The 26952-nt window shown below is 53.6% G+C and overlaps 1 protein-coding gene across 1 annotated transcript; it reads right to left on the reverse strand.

The window, feature by feature from the left end:
- KIRREL1 (kirre like nephrin family adhesion molecule 1) lies at positions 1–26952 on the reverse strand. Its single transcript, XM_084823632.1, has 15 exons — positions 26751–26952; positions 26021–26170; positions 24029–24178; positions 17828–17985; positions 16815–16965; positions 16214–16319; positions 15905–16053; positions 15293–15420; positions 14746–14872; positions 7333–7433; positions 6893–7091; positions 4377–4484; positions 3679–3818; positions 2632–2709; positions 1–1799 (listed from the first exon to the last, which is right to left on the reverse strand). Exons 1-15 carry the CDS (start codon positions 26950–26952, stop codon positions 1347–1349), a joined length of 2400 nt encoding a protein of 799 aa, XP_084679758.1. The 3' UTR covers positions 1–1346.

The following is a 26952-nucleotide window of genomic DNA, read 5'->3' on the forward strand; positions in this document are numbered from 1 at the left end:
CATCCCAAGAGTCTCAGCTTTTATTGTATTTTTTAAAAGATCCTTAAAGTTTCTAGTCCTTATGGCTAGGAACAAAAGGAGATATCTGCAGACAAGTATCTACTGCAGACTTGGAGGCCAGGGGGGCCTCAGCAGGACCTTCTGACAGTCAGAGAGGTGGGACCTCTCAGAGCACCTTCCTGTCCCCCCCACCAGCTACTTCTCCCCACACCGAGCCCTGTTCTCCAGACCTTTCCCTCCTTCTTCTCTTCCATCAGCTTGCCAGGAAAAAAACAACTCTCTTCTCTGAAAAACTCTTGGAAGCAAACTAGATGATGCACAATAACACAGTGGAATGCACTCTCTATCTCTGTAAAATTGTTCATGGGCTTCTGAATTTGGGGGAAGGCTAGGGCAGGGTGGTGTGTGGCTGAGTTGGGGGGACACAGCCTGGGATTGGTTTCTGTCGGACCTCATTCTGCAAGGTGCTCAGCTACAGCCCTGAGATGGCAAGATCCTTGACCGGGAGGGTCACTGGATGCTTTGGGGGCCAAGGGTGTGAAAGCATCCCTGCCCATCCTGTCACCGTGATACAGGCTTGCGTCAAAGGCAGGGAGACCTGGTTAGGCGCTCTCTCTGCGCTCTCCAGGGGTCACGTAGAGACCGGCTTGGAGGGCTCAGCCTATCTACAGGCTGCAAGGACAGACCTTTTGAGCTCGATTTAAGAACTGCACCAAATAGGGCCCTGTCCATGGCATGACCCCGGCGGCGGGAGAGAAAAAGCACTGGGTGGCCAGTTCAAGCTCCTAGTCCACAAGATACATAATTTGGTCTCTCAATCCTGCTCTTGCTCCCTTGTCCTCACGGTCTTGTGGAGAACTAAGCTCCCCAGCGTGGTTGACCCCTGTCTACCTGATACTTCCTTCAGATGCCCACCCTGGGGCTAAGCTGCCATTCCCGCCCCCCACACACACCCCTGGAAGAGGAGTTGACTGGGCAAGATCGAGGCAGGGTGGAGAAGAGCTCCAGCCCCACAGTGGCCCTGCTCTGCAACTTCCAATCCTGGCCCCCAAACCTGCCCCCCCCCTCAGGTTAGCGGGAGGGAGGGCCCCCGTGACAGCTCTACTTCGTACCGGGGTGTCAGGAGGAAGAAATCAAACCGTGGCAGAAGGACGCCCAGGGACTGAAAAAGAGCAGGAGAAGTGGATCGGGCCACGAGCGCAGCGCCCGTGGATGCGGGGCGTTTGGTGCTGCGGAGCACCGCCTGCCAGTCTGACCGCAAGGGGGGCTTGGAAAAGAGCCCCTGAATATCAGGGGCCAGTCTTGAGGTACCTGCGCCCTGTACCCGCCAGCGCCCAAGTCGTGGCTCAGACGTGTGTCTGCATCCGCTGCTGGAAGCGCTGCCCGTAGTCTGAGGAGGTGTAGGAGAAGCGGGTGGCCGTGGTGTACTTGCCCAGCGGGTCGTAGGCCTCGTAGGCAGCTCTGTCCAGGGCCGGCGGCGGGGCCAGGCGGTAGGTGGCGTAGCCGGCACCAGCCGAGAAGGGCGCGTGTGCGGCGTAGTTCTCGTAGGAGAGCTGGCTGGCCGTCTCGGCCGTGGCGGCGCCTGGGGCGGGTCCCGGGACCGGGTCGCCACTGTACTCTGAGGCGGGGGCCCGGCCGTAGGTGCTGAGCTGGGCGTAGCCACTGGAGTGCGAGAGGCGGGAGGAGGGGCGCGTGTCGTAGCGGGCCGGGCCGGGGTTGCGGTAGTCGGCGTAGAGCACCGTGCGAGAAGATGGACGGTCCTCGTGGGCGCGGACGTTGTAGTAGCCGTTGGTCGGATCCTGAAAGGGAACAGGGCCCAACGGGTTAAGGAACCCAGGGAGAGGCAGTGTGGCGTAGTGGTGAGAATGTCAGTCTGGGGACTGTAGAGACCTGAGCTCAAATCCCCACTCAGCCATGAAGCTCTCACTGGGTAATCGTGGGCCAGCACCCCCCTCTCTGAAGCTATCCTACCTCACAGGGTTGTTGTGAAGATCAAATGGATCGGGGCAGGGGAGGACTATGCACCCTGCTGTGACCTCCATGGAAGAAAGACGGTACAGACATGTGCATAGAAGGGACTTGGCAGCAGGGGGCGCCACTACCCAGCAGTCTTTGCAGCTGGTTCAACGTGGAACTCGGCATGCTCAGAAAGATTCAGGACGGCAGCTTTATGGGTCTTGATCAACCCCGAAATTCGCCAAGGCATGGAGGGTCTTTTCTCTCTAAAGTGTTTTCTAGACACGAGTTGCGACTTCTGCTTTGTAGGAACTGACCCACTTTGGTGCAATTTCCTTGGAGAAGAGGGGTCCCGATCCTCCCAGCACAAGACAGGAGGCAGCCCCCCCCCCCCCCACGGCTGCATTCCTCCCAGGAGCATGCTCGGCTGCCTGGCCTTCGGGCTCCGCCTCTTCTGAGCCGCCTTGCGGGCACAGCGTTCTCTACAGGCACCGCTGCAGACGGAGTCCGTGCCGGGCCGGAGGGAGACGTCGTTCAGGCAGCAGGGCTGGAATAGCCAAACACCCGCGTGGAACCCACAGAGAAGGGTCTTTTCAGTGGGATGCGCATGCGCCTTCTGAACATGAGCACGCATGCACAACTCCCTTGCGCATCCCACACACACACACACCGTACCTTCAGCTCATACTCTTCACGGGTGTCGATGGTGTCACAGCGGAGGTCCTGCTTCAGATCCACATCATCCTTGAAAGACTGGGGGGTGGGGGGAGAACGGTCAGAGCTCCGCCCCTTGCAGCTTCAGGCCATCGTTAGGTGGGGGTTCTTTCTTCCGGCAGAGCCCTTCCCACCCATCGTCCTTACTAGAGCCTTGTGCAGAAGTTGCTAATCTTTGCATTTTACAAGGAGGGAAACTGAGGCTAAGAGGCTGCACTCCTCCTGATCCCCATCCTGTGTTCCGGACTCCGCAACTTCCTCCCTAGGATCTGGCAACTCATGTTCCTTTTCTCCCTGACCCCCATATCCTGCACACGGAGACCCACAGCTGGGTTACAGGTCTGCGCAGACATGGACATGAGGGGGGATGACTCCTCGTCCAGTCAGACTGTGTGGCCAAGAGGTCATGGGACACTGACCTCTTAGTCTATCACCCTTTCAGCTCCTCCGGGCATCCTGGTACGTCAGGGGTGTTGAACCTCCTTCGGCCCAACTCAGTTTCAGAGAAGCTCTTGGGGGCCGCATTCCAGTGGTGGGCGGGGCCAAAGAGGTGGGGCCAGAAATACGAGCAAATTGTAGCTTAAGGCTCTTGCAGGCTCAGGAGAGGCATCTCACCTTTCAGAATGCGGGGGGAAGTTGGTGGAAAGGGGCAGGGGGGCACCTGGAGAACCCCAGAGGGCCAGACTGGAGTGCCAGCTTGCCCAGATTTGGCCTGCGGGCCTGAGGCTCAGCACCCCTGTAGTATGTGATTGAAGGAAAGCCATCAATGCCGGAGACCTGTGGTGTTCTGATGCCCGGGCTGGCCAACAGCCCTCAGCAACCCTACGCCAGGCCAAATGCGGGGAGGCTCGACCGATGCCTGGTTCCCAGCGGAGGGAGAATATGGGACAGCTGCTTCCCCCCCGTGCTAGAGCAGGCGACGGCCAGCCGCAGTCCCTCCCCCTCCCGGTCTTCCCAGAGGACATCCGGGGGGGAAGGAAAGGCCTGGGTGGCAGGACAGCCCCTCACCGAATAGATGGCCTTCATGACGCGCGTGGCTGTGGAGACACTCGCGGTGTCCTCCTCACGGTCCGTGTGCAGCGTGAGGGGCTCCCGGTTCACCGTCTCCACCTTGATGTCCAGCTTCCGCAATGTCACGTCTTTACGGCCTGGAAGGAAGAGAAATAGCTGACCGCTGCCACTTTAAGCGGGTGGGGGACTCACTGGGTCAAGCGCTGAATGTTGCATGTTAGGAGCCACGCTGGCTGGGGATGATGGAAGTTGTAATCCAGCACATCTGGGGGGCACCTTTCCTAATCTGCTGCCCTCCAAATGTGTTGGATTACAACTTCCAGCACCCCCAGCCAGCGTGGCCCCTTTAGGTTCTGCCCCAAGAATCCCTGCTTGGAGTGGGAGGCCATTCTAGTCTAAATGGTCCGTTAGCCTCCTTTCCTTCAGCTCCACCGTGCCTCTGCACCTCTGGCATCCAAGAGGGGTCACAATCGCGGTTGAGAAAACGATGCCTGGTGTCAAGGAAGTGGAGAGGGAGCAGTTTTTCTCCTTCCCTCATAAGCAGCCGAACTTGGAGTCATCCCAAGCGCAACAGATTCGGGACAGACAAGAGAGAGGACGTCTTAACGCTGCGCGGAATTCAACAGGCCCATTTCAGCTCCGCATCTCCATCTTCCCAAGCAACAACCACGCCACCACACGCGCACGCCACTCACTCCCTTTGCGACGTCGGTACAGGAAGCAGGCCAGCGCAGCAAAGCAGACGATGACCAAAATGCCAGCTCCGATGGTAGCCCCAGCAATTATCCCCACCGGCAAAACCTCTGCAAGGGGATTGGGGGGTGGGGTGGGGGGAATGAAAAGACAGTTATTGCATCAAGACTTCCATTTCAGTTATCTTTCTCTTATTTGTCTACTGAGTGGCAAGAGTATTTTTGAACTTCTGTTTTCAACTTTTAATTTTACTCTTGAGTATTAAACACAAAGAAATGGAGGCCAAGTGACGTGCAATTCAATTGCTCTTTCAAAGAAAAGCTAACTTTAGAATGTCTAGCAAATAATTCTAATACTGTCATAAAACCAGCAGACAAAAATGGTGCCCTAGTCATCTTAAATAAGAGAGATTATTTGAAGGGGGTACATAAGCAACTTAGCAATTCATCCTGTTATACCAATATTAACCCTAATCTGACAAATCACATTATATTCATGATTAAAATCCTGATTCAGGAAGCAATATCCCTGGGGTATAGAAATAATCACACAGGACAATTTCTGATGAGGGATTATGGGAGGGTCCTAGCATTTTATATATTTCTGAAAATCCAGAAAGAGTTTTCCCCTTCCAGATCAGGACCCCTTCTAGAGCTATTGGCTCAGTATTTGGACTCCTTTTTGTGGGATTTTGTAAGAGAGCCCCCCAATCCATTCAAGATACAAAACACTTCATTGAAGCGGTGAGGTTTTTAGTTGTAGAGGACGGTTCATATTTAATCACGATGGATGTTAATTTGCTGTATACATCCATCCCTCATGACGGGGCCCAATACATTATAAAGCGTTATTTAAGATGCAGAGAAAATAGGGATCCTGCTACACCTTTCTTATTGAAAATTCTGGATATCATCTTAGCAAAGAACTATTTCCAATTTGGAGATCAGTTTTATTTCCTGAGAAAAGGAGTGCTCACAGGGAGTCCTATTGCAGTGCTACAAATCTATATATGACACATTTAGAAAAGATGGTTATTTTGGACCCAGACCATTCACACATACTCCTCCATGGCAGATTTATTGATGACATCTATATTGTTACGCATCAGTACTGTGCAGTGAATTATCTTTTTGCATGGATAAATTTACCATTACATAAGGATCTGTGGGAAAATCCCTTTTATGGATGTGTTGACTTGTAAGTCAAAAGAACAGATTTGTGTAAGGAATTATAAAAAGTCAATGGATAGGAACACTAAGTCAGGAAAAAATAGAGCTGGCAGATACCATAGGAATGAGCTTTTATTAGATAAGATTAACAAATCTGGTTTATCGTAACAAATTGTTTGGGTTGTTAGACTATAATGCCTTGTCCTTTGCTATTGAACATACGGTTCTAAAACACTGGCATCTAGTTAAATATGTTCCAGGATGTCAAGAAAAATTCCAACTATAGGGAATTGCAAGTCATGTAGGTTAAGTGATGAACTTGTACTTTTGGATCTCAGTTTTAGCACGATTAGACACTTTATCACAAATGGACATTTTAAATGTGGGAGGTGTGTTTTCTGTGTGCAATCCTTAGAGATGAAACAATTTGCTGACCCCATATGTGGGAAGGTTTTCAGGTTAAGAGATTTTATCACCTGTCAATCTATCAATGTGGTTGATGCAAAAACTTGGGGGGGGGGGTGCCTGAGCATGCTTCCATTTATGGAGGGCAGGATCCACACGATTTACTTTGCCAGCGAGAGCCGTTTGGGATTTTTACTTCGCACAGAATAGCCTCTCATGGGCTTAATGATAATTCTGATTTATCCGTGTTTCTGTAAAAACTTAGATAATGTCTGTTTCCTACTGCAAGTGATTGTTTCTTTAAGTCAAACATTCGTTTCTAAGGGAGCGGTGCCTGTAGGTGAGATAAATTACGCTAAGGCTCAGGCTGACCTCGGGCTGGGGAAAGAGGAGTGGATTTTGAGACAACCTGTTTGGGATAAAGCAGTGTTTCATGTTCTGTCGGTAAGAGCTTTGCTTCTGGTGTGTGATGTTGGATGTAATTAATGGGAATCCGTAGTAACAAAAATGGGCACACTCTTCTAGAAACGACTGGAGGATTTTTTGGTTATCACCAAAAGAACAGGAGGGTCTCGACCTGACAGCATCCATCAGAACCACAGGAAAAGGTTTTCTTCCAAGGACACTGAACTTTTTTTTATAGTGGCTTGATAAAGACTCAACATAGTGGAAACTGAATTTGACCGATACTCCACAGTTGTGACTGGAGTCTGAAATACAGTTCTCTGTTGCACATGCTCACTGATGTGTTGATGAAACGGTGTGCATCGTTTGTGCATTCACTCTTGTTATATGTTAAGTAAATATATTGTGTATGGACAGCGGGGCTTTGTTCTGCACCCCTGACCTAAATGCACCTTAACAAGAGAAAAAACAACCCTGTGTCATTTCACATCAGTTGGCGTGGCTCTTGGGAACAGCATAGGAGCTGGGCCTCCCCGCACCTTTCTCTTCCAGCTGGATGATGGCCGTCCGGGGCCCAAAGCTGTTCCAGGCCGTGCAGTTGTAGCGCGTCTGGAAGTCCACCTCCATGACATTGCTGATGCTCAAGGTGGAGACCACCCCGGTGCCGGTGTTGCTCCGTTCCACCGTGTACCGTTCCAGAGTTCCCTTCTCCAAAACGTTCTCTTTCCAGCCCCAGGCCTTAAAGTGTTGAAGGGGGAGAGTGGAAACAGGGTGGGAGAAGAAAAAGCAGCCCTTAGAGGGAGGGAACCGATAAGCAACGTACCTAAAGACTGAGGGAAGTGGTCCCCTTTGGGGTAGAAAGGGACACACACACACCCTGCCCTAATTCTTCCTTGCATTCCTAACCCAACCGATATCCCCCAACACAAAGGACAGCCCATGTTTACGTTCTTCCCCAGAACACGAAAGATGGACTCACGATTTTGTCGGGGAGGGGGGTGCTCCCAATGAAACATTCCACTTTCCCTGGGTTGCCACGCACAGCATATTGGACGGACTCGCTGGAAATGATTGGCGGACCTGATGAAAAGGAGGAGTTTCAGGAGAGAAACGGCGATGCTTTTGGGAGGGGGGGGCACTCAGCCAGAGCCAGAACAAAAAGGGCCGTTGCTCTTCTCATTCCCACCGTCTGTGCCACCATGGGCGTTCACTCCGTTGTATCCCACCATTGACACCAGGACCATGATTCTCCATCCTGCTCTAGTAGGTGTTGAAGGTTATGAAATTAAGGCTTTTGGAAGATGTGGAGATTTGATAGCTTTTTGATACCTTTGAATATGAGGCAATCTAAGACAGAGGTGGGAAACGTCTGGTGTCCGGGGGCCAATTTCCACCCACAGCCCTTCAGGGCTACCAGCAGCGGCAGCAGCAAAAAAAAAAAAAAAAAAAAATCAGCAGTAGCAAACCACTGGGGGGCTTTTTTGCCACCACCTCCAAATTTGGAAGCATGGGGGAGGCATCAGGGCAACAGGGGCTGCATTTGAGGACACGGGGCTGTATGTCTTGATACAGCAAAGTGATCTTGATAGACCGGAGTGCTGGGCAGAAAACAACAGAATGACATTTAATAGGGATCAATGCCAAGTTCTGCACCTAGGTGGAGTGGGAAATGCTGAGGGGAGGAAAAATGGAGTAGAGGATACTCCTTGGAAAAGGGTGACAGTTAGGAGAAGAAGAACTAGACGCCACTCTGCACCAGTGGAAGCAGTGGAGCTGTGGAACCGATTCCAGGTACTTGCGGATGAGACTGGAGGACAGCCTGCAGAGGAAGAACCACAGGGGAACCTGCATGAGAGTGAGCAAGAGGCTGAAGGTCAGTCAAGCAGAGGCGATGAAACCCAGGCCTACAACAAGAAGAAGAGAAGAGGAGGAGGAGTGGGAGACTCCTTGCTGCGTGGGATCGAGACCCAAGTATGTCGCGAAGACCCGTGGACTCGCCAGGTATGCTGTCTCCCAGGAGGAAGGATTAGAGATGTGACTGAAGGGTTGCCTGCACTCATAAAGCCCACTGACAGGTATCCCTTTCTTCTCATCCATGTGGGAACAAATGGCACTGCCAAGCTGAGCTACAAAGAAATCACATCAGACTGTGATGCTTTGGGAAGGACACTCAAGAACTTTGAGGCCCAGATAGTTTTCTCATCCATCCTTCCAGCAGTTAGAAGAGGGACAGAAAGGGAAAGAAAAATACTCCGGGTGAATGACCAGCTACGAAGGTGGTGCTGGCATGAGAGATTTGGATTCTGGGACCATCGGCTATACATTCTGGAAGATGGAATGTTGGCAAAGGATGGGTTGCACCTCACATAGGCTGGGAAGAATGTGTTTGGTCACAGCATGAAGAACTTCATCAGGAGGGCTTTAAACTGAATCCTACGGGGAAGGGAGATGTAATGTTGGGGGTAACAATGGACGTAGGCGCATGCACTGCAACTGAGAGAACAGCTCTGATAGCGCCCAATAATCATAGAATCCTACAAATGTAGGAAGAAAGCCAGACTATGAAGCACATGGTCTTCAATGTCTATATACTAATCCCAGAGGATGGGAAACAAACAGAATGAACTTGAACTCTTAATACAAGAGGGAAATTATGACTTGATAGGTGTAACCGAGACTTGGTGGGATGACTCTCAGGACTGGAATACAGCAATTGAAGGATAGAACTTGTTCAAAAAGAACAGGAGGAACAGAAAGGGAGGTGGGGTTGCACTGTATGTGAAAAAGACATATCTCTGCACAGAAATACAGGAGGAGGAGCTTGGTAGCCCCATCGAGAGCATCTGGATCAAAATAAATGGAGCAAAGAATAAAAGGAACCTGGTGGTCGGAGTCTACTACCGGCCACCCAATCAAGGAGACGACGAGGATGAAACTTTTGAAAAGCAAATAGCCAATGTTTCAAGGAAGCATGATGTAGTAGTAATGGGGGACTTCAATTTCCCTGATATTTGTTGGGAGACAAATTCTGCAAAACATGGCCCCTCCAGGAAGTTCCTGACTTGTGTGGCGGATAACTTCCTCCTACAGAAAGTAGAGGAAGGAATTAGAGGATCGGCGATCCTTGACTTGATCCTAACCAACAGAGATGACTTAGTGGATAAAGTAGCAGTTACAGGAACTCTGGGGGAAAGCGACCATGTTATACTTGAGTTCTTGGTTCTAAGGGAAGCAAAAGCCGAATGCAGTTAAACGCGTACCCTGGATTTTAGAAAAGCTGATTTTAATAAACTCAGAACAATGATCACTAAGGTCCCATGGCAAGCGACGCTAACGAGGAGTCCAAGATGGGTGGGAGCTTTTAAAAAAGGAAATTCTCAAGGCACAATTACAAACAATTCCAACAACAAGAAAAGGTGGAAGACAACAGAAGAAGCCAATGTGGCTTCACAAAAAGCTGAGAGATTACCTGATAACAAAAAAGGACACATATAGGGCGTGGAAGGAAGACCAAGCAACAAAGGAAGAGTACAGGCAGGTAGCACAGAATTGCAGGGATGGCGTCAGGAAGGCTAAAGCTGAGAACGAGCTGAGGTTAGCACGGGATGCTAAAAGCAACAAAAAGGCTTTCTTCAGCTACGTGCATAATAAAAGGCAGAGGAAAGAAATGGTTGTTCAGCTATTAAATAAGGATGGCAAAATGATAACAGATGACAAAGAAAAGGCAGAGGTGCTCAATTCCTACTTTGGCTCAGTCTTCTCCCCGAAGAGGGTCTATGAGCCCCCTGGCAAAGGCAAAGTACAGGCTGAAGGGGCAGGATTGCAGCTTGAGATTGATAGGCATATGGTCAAGGAACACCTCATACTTTGAATGAGTTCAAATCTCCAGGGCCAGATGAACTGCATCCCAGAATGATAAAGGAACTGGCAGAAGAACTCTCAGAACCGCTGTCTATTCTCTTTGAGAAATCATGGAGGACGGGGGAAGTGCCAGATGACTGGAGGAGGGCTAACGTTGTCCCTATCTTCAAAAAGGGTAAAAAGGAGGAACCTGGGAACTACAGACCAGTCAGTCTGACATCAATCCCTGGGACAATTCTGGAGCAGATGATAAAGGAATCCATCTGGAAGCACCTTGAAAACAATGCCGTGATTACTCGAAGCCAACATGGATTTGTCAAGAACAAGTCCTGCCAGACGAATCTGATCTCATTTTTTGATCAAGTCACCTCCCTTGTGGACCGTGGGAATGCTGTAGACATCATATACCTCAACTTCAGCAAAGCTTTCGACAAAGTGCCCCATGATCTCCTGATGAGCAAACTAGCTCAAAGTGGGCTAGATGAAACAACAATCCGGTGGATCCACAGTTGGCTACAGAATTGGACTCAAAGAGTGCTTATCAATGGGACCTTCTCAAACTGGGGAGAGGTAATGAGTGGGGTACCGCAGGGCTCAGTCCTGGGCCCAGTGCTCTTCCACATTTTTATGAATGACTTGGAGGAGGAGGTGCAGGGAATGCTGATCGAATGTGCAGATGACACAAAATTGGGCAGGATAGCTAATACTTTGGAAGACAGAAACAACATTCAAAGTGATCTGGATAGACTGGAGCGCTGGGCAGAAAACAACAGAATGACATTTAATAGGGATAAATGCCAAGTTCTGCACCTAGGACAAAGAAACCAAATGCACAGTTACAAGATGGGGGATACGTGGCTCAACAACATGACAAGCGAGAAGGATCTTCGAATTGTGATAGATCACAAGCTGAATATGAGCCAACAATGTGATGTGGCTGCAAAAAAGGCCAATGCTCTTTTGGGCTGCATTAAGAGAAGCATAGCTTCCAAATCCTGGGAAGTATTAGTTCCCCGCTACTCAGCACTGGTTCGGTCTCATCTGGAGGCCTGTGTCCTGGACACCACACTTTAAGAAGGATGCAGACAAGCTGGAGAGGGTTCAGAGGAGGGCGACAAAGATGATCAGGGGACTGGAAACAAAGCCCTATGAAGAGAGACTGAAAGAACTGGGCATGTTTAGCCTTGAGAAGAGAAGACTGAGGGGAGATATGATAGCACTCTTCAAGTACTTGAAAGGTTGTCCCAGAGAGGAAGGCCAGGATCTCTTCTCAATCATCCCAGAGTGCAGGACATAGAATCATGGGCTCAAGGGACAGGAAGCCAGATTTCGGCTGAACATCAGGAAAAACTTACTGACTGTTAAGAGCAAGACGACAATGGAACCCATTCCCTAGGGAGGTGGTGGGCTCTCCCACACTGGACGCATTGAAGACGAGGCTGGACAGCCATCTGTCAGGGATGCTCTAACTTGGATTCCTGCTTTGAGCAGATGGTTGGACTTGATGGCCTTGTAGGCCCCTTCCAACCCTACTATTCTATGATTCTATGATTCTCCCCTCATGCCCCAACTCGGGGTTTGCTTTAATTCTTGTTCTCTAGGGTCTGACCTCACCAACGAGATCTATGGCTCGAAAATGGGAAATGCTACGTGGGCTGCATTTCCTAGCACAAGCATTCTGATGCTTTCTCCAAGGGAGAAGCTCTCAGGGGCCACGTTCCACTGATGGGTGGGGCCAAAGGCAAAGGGAGAAGGGCCAAAATGCCAACATACTACACCTTGAAGCTCTTGCTCTCCATTACTAAGACTTTGGAGAGGCATTTCAACCTTTTAAAATGGGGAAGAAACATACAAGGCCAAACAATCAGCAGTCAGGGGAAGGGGAGTGGGGCCAGGGCCATTGTTAGAAAGAGGCCTACCTGGGTCTCTGCTCTGGATCTTTTAAGAATCTAGCAACACCCCTGAGTGGGGCCATCTCAGGAACAGCAGAGGGGCAGATTTGGCCCACACTCCTGAATTTCAACACTCCTGTCCTAGCCAAGCATTGTCATAACATTGCTACTTAATGCCTATTTAGTGCTACAGTGTTCAAAGTGCCGCATGTATGTTGTTCACCGTTCAACAACCCTGTGAGGCAGGCTGATATGACAGCCCACATGTTCCAAATGGAGGGCCGAGAGATTATGGCTTGTAAGACAAACAAGAGAAACCCTTCCTTGCGCGGGATGCAATTCACTTGTGGAACTCACCTTCGCAAGATGGGGTGAGGGCCATCCATTGGAATGGCTTAAAAAGGGGGGATTAAATAAATTCACCAATGGGGATCAATCTATTGATGGCTACTAGTTGTAATGGCCAAATGGCATCTCTACCTCCCCTTTTGCTGGGGAATCACTGGGCCATTCAGGAGGATGGACTAAATGGCCCCAGCTTGGTCTAATCCAGCAAGCCCCTTCTTATGTTATTACGGCTAAGCCTTTGAGAAGAGGCTTTGAGCCCGGAACATCCTGATTCGTGTTTCGGCCTCTCTACCCCAACCTACCTGCCCTTCTTTTCTGGGTCTCAGTTTCCCAGTGACAGAATCCATCCCTGCCTGCCTCGTCAAGGTGAGCAGCCGATGACAAGCGATCACGCACCCGATACTTTTTAAAAAATGGCTCTGCTAATGAGGAGGATTAGGAAACTAAGCTCTGCTCCGTTCGGAAGAGCTTACAATTCAAAATCCGCAGATCAGCTCCTGCGGGGGACCTGGATCCTTGGTCATCTTAGCCCTTTTAGCTGTTTAACTGGGCTTCCCCCTGCCCCGCCTTCTGCGGACAGGAACCTCTCTTGTGCATGCGTGGGGGGGAAAAGTCAAGGCTCACTTTATCTGATGCGTGATTTCGGAGCCCAAAGAATACGCGAGACGGCACAGGGCATGTTCCAGCGGGATGTCCTACTGCACCAGTCCCTCTGAAGTGGAGAGGAACAGTGCCAAAGGATGCGTGCTGCTGCATGTGGCCAAGAGATGGAGGGGGCAGTGCTAATTCTCCAAGCCCCCCCCCCCCCGTTACTTGCCTAGTTTTAATGGCACAGGAGCTGCCTGGAGGGCATATGGAGCAGTTATGATAATAATTATCTGCCCCCACTGCTCAACCGCATTATTTCTTCCCCATCACCACCACTCCGCTGATCACCTGCTTCCCCCATCCCCTCAAAAGGGCAAAAATCAATCCACCTGAACTAGGGATGTTAGACAAATCTGCAAGGAATTCAAATGAGTTCAGATTTCTATAAATCCAACCTGCATATTCCATATCCAACTGGCTTTTTCTGAGTTGTGCAGATTCTGTGAACTTGTGGACCAGTTTTTTTCTTTGGGGGGGATTTGCACAAATTTACAGTTGCACTAATGCGCATTGCACAAGTGCGCATGGGCGCAAGTGTGCACTTGCACGCACATAAGCACCAATGCAGACTTGCGCAGGTGGACTGAAATTCTTGCACATCTCTAAAACATTCAGCTTCTGTCAATGAGTAGGCAATGGAACAAAAGATACCTGACAACCTGCGAAAAACACATGGAACGGATTTCAGAAAATCTGTACATCCTTAACCCAAATGCTTTGGCACGGTGAGCAGGCCCTGCACAGGAGGAGGACGTGGCCTTTGCCCAGTCCCAGGAAAGGGCTGCAGCTCAGGGTGAGAGCCCTTGTTTTACATGCAGAAAGGCCAGGTTCAATCCCCAGTAGCTTCTCCAGTTAGGACTGGGAAAGGCCCCCATCTGAGACCCCAGAGAGCAGCTGCCAGCCAACACAGACCAGGGGTGCAGAAACTCTTTCAGCTCGAGAGCCAAATTCAGTTCAGAGAAGCTGGGGAGGGGGGGCATTCCAGCAGTGGGAGGGGCCAGAGGAAAAGGGGGGTGGCCAAAAAATACCAAAGATACCCACGTAATTTAGCTTATAGCTCTTCCTGACAGTAACCAAGACTTAGGAGAGGCACTCTAACTTTTTAGAATGGGAGGGGGGGAACCATGGAAAAGCTGGGAAACCAGCAAACGATTGGGAAAAAGGGGTGTGGTTATTTGGGGAACCCCGAAAAAGCAGACTGGGGCGCAAAGCAGGCCGGATTTGGCCTGCAGGTCTGAGGTTCAAGACTCCTGGTGTAGACAATACTGGGTTCTTGATTCAGACCCATGAGGGCTGGAATCCTGCTTTATTTTTAAGGGATGACCCAAAGTTTAATATCAGAGCCCCTGCTTTGCGTGCAAAAGGTCCCAGGTTCAATCCCCAGCAGCATCTTCAGGTAGGGCAAGGAAAGAGTCCTGCCTGAAACACCGGGAGCCTTGGCTGCCAGTCAGCGTCGACAGCATTGGGCTAGATGGATCCAGGCGCTGACTCGTTAGGAAGCAGCTGCTGCTCACATTCCCTGACGCACAGGAAGCACGCTCCTCCACTTCTCATTCGCAGAGGCACATCCCGCACAGCTCTGCCCCCGCCCCGGCAGACACCAGGCGAGCAAACGGCCTTCCACGCCCGGCGGCCTCACTCACCGTTGACAGAGAGGGCGACTTCGCGCTCGCCCACCCCAATCCGCGGCACGATGGCCTTGCAGATGTACTGCCCCGCGTCCGCCTGTGTGACGGACTTGAGGTACAGCTGGTTGCTGTTGCTCAGCACCTGGGGACACAAGCAGAATGTGACATGAGGGAGAGGAGGGAAGGAAAGAAGGCAGGCAGGCAGGCAGGCCCCTGAGGCCCACTGGAAGCCAGGAGGGTCTCGCTCAGTCTTTGTGTGAGGCCAGCCCATTGCCCCCCACCGAAAACCCGCTTTTTCCACCAGACCTTCGGCTTAAGCCCTCATTCGCTCCCTGAGATGAGGCTTAAGCAGCTCTCAATACATCCGAGCGGTGCATGGGAAGGGGTGTGTGGCCTCGGAGAGCCGCCTTTCCCGGGCCAGGGGCTCGCTCAGGGCTCTCTGCGGTGCTGCAAGTCCTGGCCAGCCTTGTCTGGGTCGGGCTGGGGCACTGAGCAGGCCAGCCCGTTCCTCCGGGCGCTCCGCAACCTGCAAACGACGCCGGGGATTGAGAGGCAGACTGACCATGTTGGACTCCTTCTTGGTCCAGGTGAGGGTGAGGGGGGGGTTCCCGGTCCACAGGCACGTCAGCGTCACGTCCGAGCCGATGTCGGTGGTCATGGGCTTCGGCTCCACCACGATGCGAGGGGCGACTGACAGGGGGCGAGAATGACAGAGAAGGCTGTGAGGCGGCGCGGACAGCTGACCGCTCTCTCCCCACATTGTGCCAGAGGGAACCCGAGGCTCTGGACCCAGCGCCTAAAATGGGGGAGGGGGCAAAAATCTGGGATAGAGGGAAGGGGCACAGATGGACGGGCCAGCTCGTCACTGGATCTGCACTGCTCCTGCACGAAGTCACACACACTGGTGCAACTTGTGGCAGCGAGGAGGAGGGAACAGCTCCGGGGCCACCAGGAAGGAGGCCCTGCTCCCTCGTCCATCAGCCTTCCCCTACCTGGCGCCGTCCAGATGTGTTGGACTACAACTCCCAGATTTCTGACTATGGGCCATGCTGGCTGGGGCTGATGGGAGCTGAAGTCTGAAACATCTGGCAGGCACCCGGCTGGGGGAGGCTGCTGTCGATCCTTGGCAGAGAGATGCGCCACAGCACCCGGGGAAGCCGCCGCCGCCACTCACAATGCACATCCACCAGGGTGCTGACGTTGGTGCTGCCCACGTCGTTGTGCACTTCACATGAGACGGGCTCCGTAAAGAAGGTGTAATTCACCTGCGTCTCGTACTTGCTCTCCTTGGCATCCTCGATGATCACGCCGCCTTTAGCCCACCTGGGGGGGGGCAGGGGAAGGAAGCGGCATCAGAGCAGGTCGGAGGGGAGGGCGACAGAGAAACCGTGGCGGCAAAAGAGCTGCGGTGGCCTGAAGTGTCCCTTCCCCAGTGGGAAGCCCCCTCCCATGCAGGGCCCCTCCGCCTCCACACCCAACTCGCCTGTAGCCTTTGATCTCTGGGTTGGCAGTGGCCACACAGGTGAAGGCGACCCGCTCCCCTTCCTGCACTGTCTGCGGCTGGATGGAGAGCGTCACCGTCGGGGGGTCTGCGTGCAAAAAGAGAAGCTGCATCACAAGGGGGTGACCCTCAGCGTGCAAGGGGGGAGTCACCACGCCACAACCCTGACCCCTCGGCCAGGTTCTCACAAGGGGCGGAGAGGGGAGCCAACCACGCATTAGCTAACCTAGCGCCCTCCAGGTGTTTTGGACTACAACTTCCATCCGCTCCAGCCGACCTGGCCTGTGGCTGGGGATTGCAGGAGTTGTAGTCCAAAACATCTGGAGTGCCAGGCTGCCTATGCTTATGAGTAGGGCAATATCCATGCCTCGGGTCGAAGAAGCGGAGCGTGTGTGCGCGTGCCCAAACCCCGCCTCCCACCCCCCATCCTCCTCCTCCTCCTCTGATGGCCCAGGAACAGCCTCCAAGGTGGCGCCAGCCCCCTTGGGCCGCCAGGCGCCTCGGGCGACGCCATCTCAAGCAAGAGCCGTCACGCTCCCCAGCGAAGCAGCCGAGCGCAGGGGGCGCGAGCCACGCCACTCACGGTGCACGTCAAGCGTGACGGAGGCCTCCTTGCCGGCCGGGATGGCGTCATTGGTGCAGCGGCAAACGTACACCCGGCCGATGTCCTGGTCGGTGGGGTTGATCAGCAGCTGGCTCACGGTGGTCTCTCTCTTCCCATCCGGCAAGAATTCCTGGAGGGGCAAGAGGAGGAGGAGGCCCAGCAATGTGGGGAAGTGGGCCGGCACCTTGGACCCTGTCAGGACATATCAGGGCTGCCGCTTTTAACGGATTAACTGAGTGGATGAAATTGGTTCGGACTCATTTTAATCAGCCAAAACGGTGTCCCAATTCATTTAAAAAGCGTATTATCTTTAATAAAAGCACTTGCTCCAGCCCTCCCCAACTTGGCACTGTCCAGATGTGTTCGACTATGAGTCCCATTATCCCCAGCCAGCATGAGCAATGCGGTCCTGGCGGGCATCTCGACATAACTGTGCAAGTCCTCGCTTCCAAATTAAGCCGGGATCCAAACCAGCTCCAGCCCCGCTCCGGCCCATGCCTGCCAAACGCCCGGCGAGGTCGTCAGGACAAATGCCATCGCCCCATAAACTGCGCAGGCGTTAGCAAGCGAGGAGCCGTCACTGCAGCAGCAAACGTGGGGCGGTGGCGATTGCGGGGAGAAATCGCATTATTAACCCAAAGGGAGAGGAAAAGGGCAAAGCAAGAAGAGGGGGAAGGAAGAGGGCGACGGTCTGCATTCGGGAATCCAGAGGGACGAGTAGAGTCTGGCTCTGGAGGGCAACCAAGAAGAGACTGGGGGGAGGCCCGGGGGGGCGGGATGAAGCCCTCCCCCTCAGCACTTTGCGAAGCCAAGGTGCCCCGGGAGCGCCCGCAGGGAGCATCCGCACTCATCAGAGGCACCGGTGCACTGCTGCCGACGAGGCCTCCTGCCAACCCCGGCGGGCACTGCACGGTGCCCCCCGGCGCTTTCTGTTATCTCATCCCTGCGCTGGAAATGAGAAGGGGCTTGCGCGTGGCCTGACATGTCCGTACCGTGGTCGTGGCGGCCTCTGACTGCTGGAGCCCATCCCGGAGCCAGACAATGGTGGCCGCTGGCTTGGCGTTGCGAGCCCAGCACGTGAGGTTCCGCGGCGTGCCTGCCCGCAGCAGGATCTCGGGGGCTCCGTCAATCACGGGGTCTTCGGGGGGAACTGCAAAGAGAGGGGCAGGGCAGGTGAGCAACGTCCCTGACTTTTGAGCCATCCCCTATCCTGGTGCCTCCCAGATGTCTTGGGCTACAAATCCCATAATTCCCATTCTGGGTGGGGATGATAGCAGTTGTAGTCCAACACACCTTCTTAATATGCCTTGATCCATATGCATACACCCCAGCCATCACAGGAAACCCAGCTGAGCACCTGCTTTTTATGGGGTCAGAAGACATAGCAGGACCTGCTTGGGCATGGCCCCGATAGGGCAAAACTCCCTTTACTAGCCTGCATGTTTTTAGATGGCAACATGCAAAGTTGTTCTTTTTCTTTTTCTAAACAGGAGGAGGAGAGGAAGAGCAGCCAAACAAAACAGGCAGTTGGGGTAATACAGATTAGATTAATTCTAACGTTGCTGTTAAAGTGAGGGTGAGGTGGCTGTTGTAAACGCTGATCTACCTTACTTCATGTCGTCACATCCCTGTCACTGCCGCATTGTTTGCGGTTCGTAGCTTTGCTGGCTGCCTGGAGCATTTTTCGGGTAGAAGCTGCGCACAACGAGCGTGTGAAGGAGCAAGCTCCCATCTGTGGCGTCACGCTGCACGTGTGCGGCCCCGTGTGGTGCGCCGCCCGGTGTTCCCTGGCTTCATGCAAGCTGCACGAGGCTGCGCCCCGAGCCCTGAGCCCCCCCCCGTGGAAGCAGCCAGAGGCGGGCAAGCGGAAGATCCCTGCAGCTGGGTCGGGCCAAACGTCCGTGTGAACTGACCCAGCCCATGAGCAGAACACGAAGGCACTGGGCCATCCGCCGGTGCCCTGCCCCAGCATCGCAGAGGCCCACTCCCTCTGACTGCCAAGGGTCCACAGAACCGTTCCGGCCTTTTGATATGGCCCACCCACCACAGGGCTCCCTCGGTGACGCATTCAGAGAGGTCTAGTCTGTGGGGTCTTCCAGCTGGTGGGTCGTGACCCCCTGCTGCAGGATTGCAGCAGAACCTGAGGACTGCCTGGGGTCCCAATCCAGCTTTCCTGGGTTCCCCAGGACCCTTTCCCCCAACCAGCCATCGTCAGGTGGCTTCCCAGCTTCCGCATGGCTCCCCCCACCCTTCTGAAGGGTTAAAATGTCTCTCCTAAGGCTGCGTTATTGTCAGTATAAGCTTCACACTAAAATAGGCCGGTATTTTAGGTCCCACCCCTGTTACCTTCTGCCATGCCCACAACTGGAACGTGGCCCCCCAGAGCTTCTCCAAAGCAGAGTCCCCCACCCCTGCCCTCCTGAGTCGCAGCCTGACCAAGGAGGGCCTGAGCGGACACGCACTGCCAGACAAACACGTGGGAAGCGGGTTTCCAAAGGCATGTCTGAGCTGAACCGGGTCTGAACAGGTTGAAGGCTCCCACTGGAGTCCCTCTTGGGCTCCAGAGACGGCACTCGAGATTCCACTGCTCTACCAGCCTCGGAACACGAAGGACTCAAACTTGCCGATGGAGCAGGATGGTTCCGGCGGAACCGGCCAGATTGCCGCTCTCGTGTGTCTGGTTCAGAGGGCCTATTTAACAGGCAGCTCCATACGCTCAAGTCATTCAGATAAAATATGCATACCCCATCTCTCTCTCTCTCTCTCTCTCTCTCACATGAAAGTCTCCACAGAGAGAGAGACAGCGAGGTTCTCTGCCTATAACCTGCGGAGCTTACGGAAGGAAGGGAGTTTGGGCTTCACCTTGCTCTTTCTGGCGGTCCAGTTTTTAAAGAAAAAATCGTTCCTCATAACTTTGCAGGGGAGGAGCAAGCCGGGCCCTTCAAACCTTGCACGTCTTTATAGAAAAGGGGGGCGGGTTTATAGAGGAAAAAATAAAAGAAAACCGAGGCCATGCAAGTCTGAAATACTGACGATGCATCAGTGGAGAGGAAGAAGCTCTGATTAAGATGACAAGGAAAGTGGGGGGGGGGTCCCCCTCAAGGTCTGCCTTCCTCGCTTAAAAAAATACATATATATCTAAGACGGGTTGACAGCCGATTGTCTCATGGGAAGATGAAGAGGGTTTTTTTGATGGATTCATCTTTCTTACACATAGAGATGGGGGCCATTACTGATTTATTAGCCTTTAATTCAATAACAACAAGGAGGAGGGGGAGGGAGGGAGAGCAACAACAGCAATGAGATTGAGGCTTTGTTAGGAGGAACAAGAGAAGCAAAGGAGGAAAGAAAGTGGCACAGCAATGAAGGGTCTCGCAGGATCCGGTCCGTAAATAAACAGATGGCAGCTGGGACAAGAGGGAAAGATGGGGGGCAGGCTGTTTTAAGGAGGCTCCCCCCTCACTTTGCTATAGACTCAGCTTCCCAAAATTTGCAATAGCTGAAGATTTTCAGGTGTCGAGGAGGGCGGGAAACAGTCACAATGATGGTTATTTGCCTCTCAGATCGCGGAAGTGCTCAAATAGGTTCAGGTGTGTCATCTTGGTAATCATTACAACCACCCTGTAAGGTAGGGCAGTATAATGATTGCCCGTCTGTCTTGTGTGGCATCCTGGGACTGAGAGGCAATGCAAAGAGGCGGGGCTGAAATACCAAACATGCCAGCGTATTTCAGCTTAAGGCTCTGACTGCCAGTGACGCAGCCGTGAGAGAGGCATTTCAGTCTTGCCGAATGGGGAGAGGGGTGACAAACGTGGGAAGGGTTGTGTCCCCCCTCCCCATGGGCAACTCTGGAGGGCAGATTTGGCACACAGGCCTGATAGGGAGGCGGTGGGCTCTCCCAGACTGGAGGCATCAAGACGAGGCTGGACAGCCATCTGCCGGGGATGCTCTGACTTGGATTCCTGCGTTGAGCAGCGGGTTGGGCTGGATGGCTTTGTAGGCCCCTTCCAACCCCACTATTCTATGACCGACACCCCTGGTCTTGACAATGGGCTTCCAGCTCTTAGCTCGGAGTCTTCACCACCACACTACAGCAGGATGGGTTCAAGAGCCAGTGTGGTGCAGTCGCTAGAGTGTCGCTAGTGAGAGACCTGGGTTCAAATTCCGCACTCAGTCGTGAAGCTCCCAAGGTGATCTTGGGCCAGCATCCCTCCCCCTCCCCAGCTTAACCTCCCTTGCAGGGCTGTTGCAAGGCTAGAAGAGGGGACCATGCATGCGCCCTGAGTTTCCTTGGAGGAAAGGCAGGATAAAATGTTAAGCAGTGTCTTCCCACCCCTCACCCCCAAGCCTTGGCTCGCTTTATGAGGAGGGGTTAGGCACACACATTCTAAACTGAACTACAGCTAAAAGGCATTGTGGTTTCTCCGGGTCGGCCCTTCCAGTGGGAAGAGTGAAGCCATCGCCTCAGGCGGCAGGTGCAGGGGACAGCCGTGGCAGCCCCGCTGTCCCCACGAACTCCCTGGCTGGCCCTGGCTGTGGGAGGACAGAGCCGCGGGGCCCTCAAACACAGCCCGGGATGGGGGGCGTCACCCCATCGCCAGTGCCGCAGTGAGCTTCAGCCGCCAATCCAGTCCGCCTCTGCACACGGACTGGGCAGGGGGCACCATCTTGTCTTTTGCCTCGGCAGCAAAAGGACTTTGGCCAACCCGGCCATCCCTTGCTGCAAAGCCAGCAAGAACCAAGCACCTCAGATCCCATCTCCTTCCACCCTTCCTCTGGCTTCCCTTAAAAATCTTCTCTTCGTAGAGCCTCATCTGCTCCCCTTGCTCCAATCATGGCCGGCACGTCACCCTCTTAGATGTGCTCCGAGCCAGAGGCAAGGATCGGATTGAGGCCTGGACCAGAGGAGGACAGAAGGCTTCAGGTCTTGGCCAGCAGACCATCAACGCTGAGGAGCTTTACCTCTGCAATAATTTGGGGCGGGGGTGCTGCACGACCCCACCCCCGCCCCTTTGCAGCCCCCGCCTCTTCTCTCACTCCATCCCATGCCAGGTGACAAACGCCACTCCCGAGCGTCTCTCAGCTCGCCCCAGCTCCGGACCCCAACCAGCCAGCTGTCAATCATGCTGCGGCATCTCGCCATTCGGAAGTCTGGTGGGGTAGCGATGACAGTGAAGTGACCCCCCTTCCCTTCCCTCCCTGGACCCTGTGGCCCTGCCCGGGTCAAGCAAGGGAAGGGCAGCAACTGGGATGGGACTCCAGGACCACAGCTTTTGCAGAATGCCTTCGGAGGCGGGGCTGCCGGGCACGGGCAAAGCGGTGCATTGTGGGGGGGCAGGATAAAGAGAGCCATCGGCAGCAAGGTTTTGGGCAAGCCTATTGAGGACTGGCTGAGGTTGTGACACGACATGTCAACCCAAGGAGGCTCCGTGGGGGCCAGGCGCCACATTGACTCTAACGCACTGCAGAAATCGGCACAGCCATGAAGACTCCAGGACGGCGGGATGACACGATAACTCTAGCAAATTTCTTATTCACTCTGAATTTTTTTCTCTGAATTTTGTGATGCAATCCCCCAGTCCAAACAATAATGTGTACAAAGATGTGAATATTCATGAAAAGAATGTACAAAAATGCATTCCCTTAGACAAGACTGCTTGCCAGATTGCGCACTTTGGCATAGATGTGCACACAGACGCTGCAAATTTGGGGGCAGACTTTTCTTTGTTGCTTTGTAAATGCAAGCTGATACCAGCACAAGATGGAACTGAAGCAATGGAGAGAAACCCGCACTGATAGATTCGTCCATCCCATGGAGGCATCTTCAAGTGGAGCTCGGAGCTGCGTCACAGATATTTCATCCTATGCTAACACAGCGCCACTGCGGGATTGCCGCACCATCCACCCAGCCGGTGTGACCAGGGGACAGACAACTCTTGACACAAAGAAGGACCGCTCTACATGGGCAACTTCCCAGGAGAAAAGGCACACCTGCGTGCGTGTGTTGGCCTGGGCGTCATCCTTCCTGATCCCATCAAGCCAGACTGGGTCATCTTTATGCTATTCTCTCTGGGGGCGGGGTGGGGGGATTAGGGGCCAGATTGGCCCTTATCTCAGTCCAGGGGAGCAGTAATCACTCAGTGAGTCTTTCTCTCTCTTTCTTGTCTACTCATCTTTTATTTATAATTCATTTAAAATTATAATTATATTTATAATTTTATTTATAATTTCCTCATAATTGCTGGGGGGAGGTGTGTGTGAGGGAGACTGAGCAGAGATCCCCCTTTCTGCACAGCGGGGCATATTTCCCTGCAGCTTTTATGAGGCCCTGAGAACTCAGGAAAAGCAAAAATGGCAGCACCTGCGGCAACAGTGACTCAAGCCAGCCGTGAATATATATTAAGGCATTAAAGGGCAGGGGAGCACAATCAATACGACAAAATGCCCAGAATGTGTGGGTGGCAATGGGGAGGGGGCAGGAGATGCAGGCATGGGGGCTTCTGCTAGCATTCCTTGACTGGGAGGAGAGAGCCAACGTTGCTGACTCCACCGCGTACAGAAATCAGGGCCAATGTGATCGATGATAGGTGCTGGTCTGGAAGAAAGACCTTCTTCTGCTCCTCCTCCAAAAGAGAGTGATTTCAGGAGGGATCCCAAAGGAGGAATGGCTCCTCTTCTGGAAATCGTCCTTATGAACCGATTCCAGAGTAGTTTGGCTCAGATATCCAGAGACAGCATCGAGCCGTGGCATGGATGGCTTCGCTCTCCCTTGGATCACCCCTGCTGATATCAGCTCCCAGCCCTCTGCCAGCAAAGGCTCCGTTATTAAAATCAGTAAAGGACAGAATACGAAGACAGCCCCCCCCCCCCCAATGAAAAAGCACAACAACACACAAAAAATAGCATCTTGGTTTCGAAGCCGCAGATAGCAGCAGCGGATCAGCGAGGCCGGCTGCGAAAAGCGCCCCCTTTCAAAGGCTGGCTGCGGAAAGCACTCCCTTTTTGCTTTAACAGGTTGAATGGGGAAAGACGTGTCAGGCCTTTCCCAAAGAAAAAGCCAAAGGGTGTAGGGGGAGCACTCAGAACCCCAATTATTCTTGGGTAAATGAAGCAGGCAGTGAAGCAGAATGGGAGTGGGAGGGCAGGTGGGTAGGGAAAGGGGGTCGGCTGGGGAACATCACAAAGCCACTTACTTAAGACAGTCAGCTTGGCCCGCCGTGATCGCAGGGCTGCCTCCGTGGCTTGGCACTCGTAGGAGGCGTCGTCGGAGAGCTCAGCCTCGCTGATCTCCAAGTTGTACTGCCCGGAATCGGCAGCCCCAATGACCCTGTACCGCGGCCAGGCTGAGGAAAGAGAGGCGGCAGTCAGGCCGTGGCAAACAAAGAGCCATGCACAGGCCTCAATCTGAGCCCAGGCTCAGTGGGACCTGGCCCCCAACCCCTTTGCACACCAGACCTCCTCTCTGGGACCTGTAAAATGATGGCAATGAAGACAGGGACTCTGAGCATGCAGAGAGTTCCTTCATGAGCGCATATGTCCTAACATGCACCACTCTGCACACACTTCAGGCTGCATCTGTCGTGCTGTTGCCCACACACCACATTTGGCAAAGCCCTTTCTGGACACTTCCGAGTCCACGGGGTGGGGTGGGGTGTCCTGCCATCCTGAATCTGCACATTTGCTTCCTTCGCTCCTGACTCGGAAGCATTTGTGAGTATCTTAGAGAGCGCCAACCCCGTTGCAGATTCTTAGGGGACCCCACAGCTTATTCCCCACCCCACCCCTGCACATTGGGAAAAGTATCCACAGAACATGGTACTTAGCAATGAATCCAACATCTTGTGGGGGGAGGGGGGAGACACTCAGCTTCCATTTCTGAAAAACAAGTTTCTAGCCCTTAGGAAGACTGCAGAGATAAGCTTGACAATGCATGGGTAATACCTGTTAAATACCTAAAGCCAGGGGAGTGTGGGGGAAGGGTTCTGTAGGATTTCCAATGGCTGGGGAGTGGGGAGGCTTCATAGAATCATAGAACAGTAGGGTTGGAAGTGGCCTATAACGCCCTATGCTGGGCTTTATTGCCCAGCATAGTTTGTTACTCCTCGTCCCCCCCCCCCCCACACACAGCAGAATACAGAATGCAAACCTATGCAAATAAGCCAGGTGTGCATAATGTACCCTGCTAGCACAAGGTGACGTTTCCTGGTGTACAATTTTGGGCCACCTCGGTGTGGAATTCTACTTTTTTAAAATGCTGGGTACCCTCAGCCCTGTACGCGGGTGATTGTTGAGGAGGGCCTGGAATGGGAAAAGGCCAGGCAGATGTCTGTGGAAAGACAATCCACAGAAAACCAGCGCAAGGCAGTTCACGAGAAGGGAGCAGATGGATTTGGGGCCTCTTGGGGAAAGGCTCCCCGGCCTCTCCCAGTAGGTGGCGCTGCCGGCCCACTGAACGGGGCAGCAGGGCCTGAAAGGGGGCAACCAGGACTTGTGGTCAAGGGAGGCACCACGGAGCCTGGCTCCACGCACGGGGAGGAGGTGCGTTTTTCCACTGGGGCACCTCTGTCCCAGCAGCAGGAAGAGATACGAACTGCATCGGCACCTAGCCACTGCACCCCTGTCTCTAAGGTTCATACACCCCAGTCCCCTGTCTCTGAGAGTGACTAGCACTTTCAGGGCAGGAGAAGCCAACCCAAGGGGTGTGATGGCAACGGAAGGGCTCCTAAATAAAAGCAGGGGTGGGCAACTCCACAGTCGCGGAGAGAAGGAATGTAGGTGCAGCAAGACTCCTTTACGGCAGGGGTGCACAATCTGGAGGCCAAATCCGGTCACTGCGAGGGCCAAATCCGGTCCATCAAGGCTCCCCACATGGCCAACCCCCTCCCCTCTTCCTGCCACCCCCCCATCTTCTGTGCAACCTTTTCCCCCATTCTAAAGGGGTGAAATGCCCCTCCAACAGCTTAGTTACGTGCAGAAAGAGCTAGAAGCTAGAAAAGGCTGGCCCTTTTGCCCTGCCCCTTCCGCCACTGGAATGCAGCCCCCAGGAGCTTCTCCGGAATGGAAACTGGCCCTTGGCCTGAAAGAGGTTCAACACCCCTGTTCCGGGGAACAGCAGAATATCCCCAGGAAGGTGGCTCCCTTCACCCCACACAGCCCGCCCGCCCGCCCCCGGAGGAAGCTGCTACCTTTAAGGCCTTGCCCCATCCCCAGGGCGAGGCCATCCTTGGTCCACTGCACGATCCCGGAGTAGTTCAGCACCACGCAGGAGAGCACAATCCGCTGCCCAGCAACCACCGTCTGATCCTCAGGCTCTTCGATGAACCGGGTCTGCAGAACTGGTGAGCGAAACGGGAGAGACAGGGTCAAGGCTCCTCCATTCGTATTCGGTTGTCTTCCAGATTCACGGAAACAGGGTAGCTCAGCAGAACAGCTGTGTACAGTGGCAGTCTATCTCTGAGCGGCGGAGGCTGGGAGCAAACAGAAGGGGCTGGCTGCCTCCTTGGGAGCCCTCCCTGCTTGCGGGCTTCTAAAAGGCATCTGGCTGGGTGGTCTGATGGCGGGCCCTGCGGGTCGGTCCTTATGCTTTTGCAGTGCCTGTGCAGTGCCTCTCCTGGGAAACATGAACACCCCTGTTTATCCTGACTTCTCTTCTGGCCTGGTGGCAGGTGCACTAGAGTTACTGCGGTGCACTGGAGTGCACTGTGTATCTCACTTCTGCACTGGTCAGCAAGTGGCACCATTCCTCAAGTGTGCTGTGGGGAACCTCTTGGGTCAAGGCACTGCCATGTTGCCTGCACGATACCAGGCAGTTGGCCAGGCAGGCTTGGCCATCCATTCAGCCAGCTTTTCCTGAACTTTGCTGTGCCTGTCAGCAGCAACGATCCCTCGCGCTCCCTGCCCAGAGGCTCATGTGACCGTAGTGCGGCCCTCCCATGCCCTCTCCCCGCTCGGGGGACGGTCGATAGTCGCGGAGCGGCAGTGGCACTCGCATGGCCCCAAGCCCCAGGGTCACGGGGAGATCGATTGGCAGGCCAAGCGCCGGCAACCGCTTCCAAACGCCTGGCTCTGTGTGGGGCAGGAAGGAGTCGAGCGCCCCGGGAAGAGAGCCCACCCCCAT

This window comes from Heloderma suspectum, chromosome 17 (assembly GCF_057233095.1).
Source record: "Heloderma suspectum isolate Gila_16-S chromosome 17, 16-S_ref, whole genome shotgun sequence".
Classification (NCBI taxonomy): Eukaryota; Metazoa; Chordata; class Lepidosauria; order Squamata; family Helodermatidae; genus Heloderma; species Heloderma suspectum.

Coding starts and splice junctions, on each gene's coding strand:
- KIRREL1 (XM_084823632.1), bottom strand. CDS start 26,952: ATGGGGGTGGGCTCTCTTCCCGGGGCGCTCGACTCCTTCCTGCCCCAC. Junction 24,179..26,020: donor GATGGGGCAAGGCCTTAAAG/GTAGCAGCTTCC, acceptor CTCTTTCCTCAG/CCTGGCCGCGGTACAGGGTC. Junction 16,966..17,827: donor CAGAGGCCGCCACGACCACG/GTACGGACATGT, acceptor TTGCCCCTCCAG/GAATTCTTGCCGGATGGGAA.